Consider the following 7,862-nt stretch of genomic DNA (forward strand, 5'->3'; position numbering starts at 1 on the left):
TCACGTATTTTAACTGAGCATCTTACTGATTCGACCACCGATGCTCGTCAGTATAAAATTCCGTGAGAGAGGGAGAGAGAGAGAGAGGGAGAGAGAAATCAAAGAAAAGTTTTCCAAATTAAATCGTTTTAATAAGTAAAGCATTAACACTTACATAATTTAGTACTTATAGTACTAGTTATAAGCCAGAGTTCAAATTAGTCCGTGAACAAAATTTAAATACATTTTTAAATATCACTTAAACTAAAAAGAAATATACATATAATGTATGTACAAGAGAGAATATTTCATTAAATAATATTTCTAGCAATTCTTTTCTTCACTTTTATATAAATTAATATACTTTCTTATTGATGCATATTTAGTCAATACAGTTTTAGTGGGAAACACGATAATATTCTTGGGAGAATCGTACGGATTGTAAGCGGTTAATTCTTCAACACAATCGTCGTCAGAGAAAAGGTCGACTACTTGACATTTTATGCCATGCATTCTTACACATTCACATCGCATTAAGAAAATACATATATCTTGCACGGACTTGGCCGTTATCAATTCGCACATTTGACACAATGACTGTATAGAAATACCAGGGTGTTCAAATACTTTATACAATATTACGTTAGCCCATTTGAAAAATAACTCGTGGCGTACAGTCCCGTGTAATGTTATCCACGGGGATGGTAAAAAACTATTATTGTCTATTGTCATAGCCCAGGATTTTGCGTACATTATGTGTACAATGCGGTTATCGTAGAAACCCACTCGTTTTATAAAGTGCTTCGACTCCAACGCTATCAGACGCTCGAAGAGGCTCTTTGTATCACATTTCGTGAATTCCTGTAAAGAAAAAGAGTGAATTATATTTAAAGACACCTTTTTGCCGCGTGGTTCCCGGCATCAATAAAAAAAAGAATAGGACCACTGAATCTCTTTCCCATGAATGTCGTAAAAGGCGAATAAGGGATAGGCTCATTAACTTCTTCGTTTAGGCGATGGGCTTGCAACCTATTAATTATTAAGCCTAACAGCGTGGCCTGTCAGTCTTTCAAGAATGCTCACTTTGTCTACCCCGCAAGGGATATGGACGGGATTATATGAATGAATAAATACAAATGCTTGCTTTACATAAGCATTTTGGCTAAACCGAAAATGATGAGAATAATGAAATGGACATGATATTTACTGATTATAAAACATTATCTATAATTATTACACTAGAGTACGCCTTGGGCTCCGAAGTTAATAATCCCGTCCCTTCAGGAATTATGGTATTCTCACATGACTTTAGATCCAGGAGGAACATAAATTTCGAATTTCAAACCTAGAACAAGCGGTTTTGGCTGTGAGTTGATAGGCCAGTCAATAAGTTAGTATGTTTTTTTATTTAAATACGACTATAGTTAATTTAGGTGATGTGAAATTAATACCAGAAAAAGATGCTGCGCGTGACGTTTCTTAATGGTGATTGACCACTGAAATAGATGACTTTATAACTAATCGTAAATCATTTTACCTGTAATTCGGCAAATGTGGCACCACTTTCTTGTTTGTCTTTCAGAAAACTAACAATATCGTCTTGTTCTGTATCAACGTCAATGAGTGGGTAAGTTATAAGAGCGTTCCTGAAATAAATAATTATTTTATTATACATACATACATACATATAGTCACGTCTAAACCTTTTAGGGGTACAACTGAAAGGCCAAGTTCAGCTTAATAATTGAATTGAGATTCAAACAGTGACAGGTTGCTAGCCCATCGCCTACAAGAGGAATCTTAAGTTCGTAAACTTTATCCCTTAGTCGCCTTTTACGTCATCCATTTGAAAAATATAGAGTGGTTTTATTCTCAAGTGCCGGTAAATCATAAATCGCCGTGCGGCACTAGAGAATAGGCTAACTCAATATTTTTCACATAGATAATGAAAAAACATGTAAGTTAATTCAACTGCTAGTTGCCAGTTGTTTTTTCCTCAATCAAGGTAAATTTTACTTGTTCTTCTAACATTAAGCCATCCAAATGAATGTGGTCTTTTGAGTCTTTTCGAGTCTATTAATGCTAACTTCCGTGACGTAGTTATATATGTATGTGTAAAAGAAATATATATAAAGAATACCTTTGAATTTCATTCCAAAACTCCTCTAATTCACTATTTTCAAAAAAGATTTTCTTATCATTTGTTTTACTCCTTACATGAACCGTTCCAGACTTCAACTTGTAGTTGGTGTCCATACCATAAACATTATCTTCCTGTGCGAAAGAGTCCGTGCCGCCGATCAGCTGCGGCGCGTGCGCAGGAGAAACTTCTAGTAAGCCTTCAGATTCTAGTTCCAGGCAATAACAGTTAATGCCTGATCCGCCTTTCAGCTCCTCCGCTGGTAGTTGTAATGCGAATGCTTCAATGACAGCGTCCAGGAATTCAGCATTCAATTTACATATCCACCGCCGGTAGTACCCGGCTGATAGTTTGTATGCACTCTCAACCAAGTCCTGAAAATTCATCTTATTCACTTTACTGTTACTTAGCTTCTCCTTCGCACTTATCGCTTGACATTTCCGCAATTCATCTATTGATTTCCTCAGCAACCTTTCTGGATAAGTTTTAAATAAAACATAAATTTTCTTTGCAATATTAATTGGCACTTCTCTATTGTAAGACATTGCCACCGTTAATAATACGCATTCTTTTAGAGTAGTTTCAGCATCTGTAGCATTTGGCATGTTGTACAAATTGTGAGCTTTATTATCAGAAATTTTGCGTATAGAATATTTATTGTGGAAGTCCTCGGTACTAGTTGCCACACACGGTGTCCGCCGCTTGTACGATTCGGTCCGTGTTATTTGTAACAATATCCATATCAATTCCATCATCGCTAATTTCGCTTCGTTAAAGTATTTTGAAATATTTGCCGAATTACGCAATTTTAACTTCTTCAATAATCCTTCATACTTTTTACATAAAGTGCGCCGTTTACTAAACTCGTTTAACAAATGTTGTTTTTCGTATGCCCACTTGCTGTCCTGGTCCAATAGCGAGGCGCGAAGGTGACACATTGCCGATGTTTTTGCCGGGTCATTTATTGAGAAAATTTCTTTTACTACTATGTTTCTGAGTCTAAAGGAACCAGCCTGTGTCGTAGGATTCATTATGGTGTATGCAACTTTTGCCAAAGAAATAATGAGGTCGTCTAGGTTGGACCAAACTCCTGAATTGATCATTACTTGTTTTTTCCCTCGGAATATTGGAATTTTAAATTCTTTGAGTTCCCTAACTCTCGTTTTGTACTTTTCTTTATCTACGACGATATTAGGTTTTTTCTTTTGTATTTGTAATTTCTTTTTCGTCAATTTTGGTATTTGCACAGGCTTTTTAATTGGTTTGGAGGATTGCTTAGCTGGTGCGTTTTGATGCCATAGTCTAGGTACGTCCAGGTAGAGACTAGAATCGTAGCCGCATGGACCATTTCCGTCGCCTAGTCTTTCACCATTATCATATTGTCGTACTTCATCCATTACCCTGACTGGAGGTTTTATCCGACATGCTTCTCGTTTTTCTAGCGTTATTTTCGTATTGCTGCTAATTTGAAACATTGAATTCCAAAATTCAAACACATCTTCCATATTGCCTAAGTAGTAGTTATATTCCAATGTGCTTATATCTACGTCTGCCCTAGGCCACACACCAGATGTATCAACAATTTTAGGATGTCTGTTCACGAAATACATAATCGTATCAAAACTTACTGTAACTGGTTGATTAATTATTTGTATAAGGCCAAAAAAGGCTAAGACTCTCAAATTTTCCCGTAGTGAATTTCTAAAGGTGTTTGCATACATGATTTCTAGAGCAATTTCTCTTGGTAGATCTTTTAGTTTTGTATTAATATTATCAGATACTTGTTTGTTAGTAAGATTGATCTGCGTATACAAGTTGATATTACCCAGAGCAAATTCTAACGTCATCTCCGGAATAACATTATTCAGATATTCGAATCCAATAGGTAATTTAGAATCTTTTTTTGCGTCATTGCAGTACGCCAGATCGAAGATGAACTCGTGAAATTTCCGCACTTTAAAAAACCTAGGGATAAAATACCGTGACAGGGACTTGTTCCCTTCGCTCTTGGATATTTGTTTAGTGACGCCAGTGTCTTTGGATACATATATTTTGTCTAAGATTTCTTTATATTTTTGTTTAAAAATTGGATGGTTGCCAAATACATGTACGGGACACATATAAACTGTGTATTTAGATTGATCGGGCCACTTTATTTTGAATATTTTTACTAAACCATCAGTCATAAGTTTTTGTAACAATACTTTCATAGCTCTTGTGTCCATTGGTGCTTCTCCAACGTCCGCGGCTACTAAATTATTTAGCACTTGGTACCCAGCTACAGCTAATTTTTCTTCGAGCACCTTAATTATCCCATTAGCATACTTCAACTGCCTCAAAGTTAGGTTCTTGTTAGAACTCAACAGTGAAATATTGTCCAGATCATAACCTTCTAGACCTTCTACCTTTTTCATTTCAGTTACTATATCATGCCAATCTTCATCTTTATCTGACATATTATCGGACTTATCAAAACTTTCAGTGTTTGTTGTTGGGTTTTCCCTATTAATATCATTTACAGTTTCAAGCATATATTGGGCGCGATACTCGAGAAATTTCCGCCATTCTTCTTCATATTCAACGTTAACATTGTTAGCGGATCCGGAGCCTATAACAATAAGCCTGAAACGAAGTATATATTGATGAAATTAATATATGTTTTCATTTAACTAAAACTTCACAGTAGTCACTTGTATTTTGATGATGAACCAATTTTCTTTAAGTTTTGCGTATTTATAATTAAAACACTTGAGAACATATAGGGTACTCATTATCCCGGTAAAAACTATAGATCCCATGGAATTTGCGAAACACCTGTATTCTTTTGAAGGTGGCGCTAAATTGGCGGAGCAAAGTTGCGGGTATAAGGTAAGAGGATAAGAAATAAAATATCATACCTGGCAGTCCTTTGCCTGCCTTTATCTTCATAAACTTCTTTCACCAGTTTGTTAGACTTAAGTATTTTGCATATGTTTCTGATTGTATAAAATTCGGTGCCTAACAGTTGTGCCAATTCTACTTGTGTCAAACCCTTCAGCCCTGCTTTATATAACTGGAGGAAGGCTTGTCTCAATAAGGGCATGCCAACTTTGTATTGACACTTCAAGACTGGCTGATTGGTTTCCTCATCAGAACTCGAAGAAGAATCGCTCTTAGTAGATATGGAGATGTACCGCCTTTTCACGGGCACTTTCATCTTTTTTTTATTTTCAATCATTACCTCTTTCTCGGACTAAAAAGAAATATGTTGAACTGTATGGTAATTAAAGGTCATATATATATGTATTACTTGTTTTAAGTAAATGAGGTAGTCATAAAGGTTTCATATTTATTTAAAATGTAACAGTAAGGTCCATTTCAAAAAATCAAAATTATTTTAAAAAAAATTAGGACTTCATACTGTATATGCAAAAATAAAGGTGGCTGCCAAACAAATAAGAACAAAATACTCAGTTGTGATGCCACAATTGAGTATCTTGTTAGAAATTTTAATCTCAATTTTCATAATAAAGCAATACTGCCAGCTCAACGTCGCCTTTCAGACTGTTGGCCATGTCTACCCCACAAGAAATATAGATGTGTGTATTTATTGGAAATTTTGGAGAATCAGAATTTCAGGATAATCTTGTTGTCATAAAAAATCTTCAATAATGATGTAAATAATATTTTATACTTACAAATTCAAATATACGGTAGGCCTTTTGATATTTCCTCTTTCTCTGTATGCCTGCCAAGACGCCTTTTTGTATAACTGTGTCGAGTGCCTCAGAATAGTTTTCTTGTGTTTTTAACAGCTCAACTACGTTATGGATGGGGCCTGCTTTAGGCTGACTCATAGTTGTGGAACAGTGGAATCTTCGTAAACGCAAAATGTTGCTCATGACCCCTCGGTCGCCAATCTTTTGTGTTACCTTCGTTACTCTTATTGCATCCATGAATTTGAGGTATTTCCTATGGTAAAACAGCATTTTGGAGTCTTTGTTAATTTTCATTAAATTCGTTTTGCCTACAGTCATTTGTCCCTGAAATAAAATATACCACATACATACATTTGTACATTACATACATACATAAAATCACGCCTCTTTCCCAGAGGGGTAGGCAGAGACTACCTCTTTTCACTTTCATACATTGTATGTACAATAATCAAATCTTTACCACTTACAGGGTAGACAGAGCAAACAGTCTCGAAAAAGCAGAAAGGCTATGGTCTGTTGTATGGCCTAATAATAAAATATGTCCAAAAAAATGAAAGTCTGGCCAGGATTCAAACCTGTGACCTCCTGTGTCACAGACAAGCGCACTACTGCTGCCCCACAGAGGCTGTTGATTAAAGCCAGGAGAAAGAAGGGTGACTGAATACACGGCCTATGTAGCGCAGCGGTAGTATGCTTGTCTGTGACACCAGTTGACAGTGACACCTGTGTTCGGGTTCGAATCCCGGCCAGGGCATGAAAAGAAAAGAACTTTCTCTGATTGGCCTGGGTCTTGGATGTTTATCTATATAAGTATCTATTATTATAGAATATAGTATTGTTGAGTCAGTATCTTGTAACACAAGTCTTGAACTTACTTCGAGGCTAACTCAATCTGTGTAATTTGTCCCATATATATTTATATTGAAATATAAGTACAAAAGGTTATTAATAAAAATAGTTTACATACTTACATTTTCTCTACTCCTACCAATCAATTCTAACAAACAGTAATGCAATGGAGTTAATGATGCTATTACTGTATAGGGGATATGTGGGGCCAAAGCCCTGAATCTCTCTTCTTTAGAAGCTACAATCACTAATGTCCTATTGTAAGTCAAGATCACATCCTCATAAGACAATAAAGAAATATCCTTAATCAATTTCCGATCATTAAATCCAGCACAGGAACCAAACTCATTTTCCACTGGTTTATATTCATAAGGCCCGTCTAGAAAATCTTCCTGAAATGTGAAATTTAAATACAGTTTTAGTCACAGTTGGGATGACTATATGCATACATATAAACACGTCTTTACCATTGCAGGGTAAACAGAGCCAAGAGTCTTGACAAGACTGAAGGGCCACATTCAGCTGTACAGGTAAATGATGGAATAGAAATGACTTAATTAACTTTTTTATCTGATACTTATTGTCTAGGATAGTAAATTTGAAATATAAATACTTATGAATTGGATAGAATCGACCCCTATAAAAATGAAATTAATTATGTTTGTACAAATATAAATTAACTTACAGGGTCCTTCAAATTGCCAGATTCTTCGTCAATTATTGTAAATCTGTCTTTGATTTCCAAATAGGGCGCAGGCTGAGAGAGTTCGTAAAAGGATAAACTAGGCGAGGAAGCAATAAAATCCCAATAACGTTTCTTCATTTTATCTGTAAGTGGGCTAGAAATTCTCTTTTCCACACGTCTCCATAGGAGATCAATATCAATGCCTTCTAAACCTTCCAAAGCAATTTCATCAATTAAAATCTGTCTGAAATCGAAGCTAAATTGATTAGCCACATTATGCTGCATATTTACTATTTTATTCACTTGTTGGGACCGATTTGTTATTATTATTTTTTGCCATTAAATTCACATGTGACTAGGAGTAATATAAAGCCATTTGTTGTTATCTGTATGACTGAAGGATAAGATGACATGAGACATGATACTGTTGTTAACTTTCCAACCCTCTCCGAAAAAAGGCGCTTACATGGACTTAAAAAAGCGAAAGATTTTGAACTTTTCAAATCTTGAA

General features: G+C 35.5%; 1 protein-coding gene across 1 annotated transcript; it reads right to left on the reverse strand.

The window, feature by feature from the left end:
• Positions 1–164: 164 nt before the first annotated feature.
• On the reverse strand, positions 165–7,862 carry LOC106132787 (uncharacterized). Its single transcript, XM_013332319.2, has 7 exons — positions 7,352–7,862; positions 6,789–7,058; positions 5,797–6,141; positions 5,017–5,351; positions 2,120–4,741; positions 1,517–1,625; positions 165–840 (listed from the first exon to the last, which is right to left on the reverse strand). Exons 1-7 carry the CDS (start codon positions 7,634–7,636, stop codon positions 304–306), a joined length of 4,503 nt encoding a protein of 1,500 aa, XP_013187773.2. The 5' UTR covers positions 7,637–7,862; the 3' UTR covers positions 165–303.

Source organism: Amyelois transitella, chromosome 19, assembly GCF_032362555.1.
Source record: "Amyelois transitella isolate CPQ chromosome 19, ilAmyTran1.1, whole genome shotgun sequence".
In the NCBI taxonomy this organism is placed as follows: Eukaryota; Metazoa; Arthropoda; class Insecta; order Lepidoptera; family Pyralidae; genus Amyelois; species Amyelois transitella.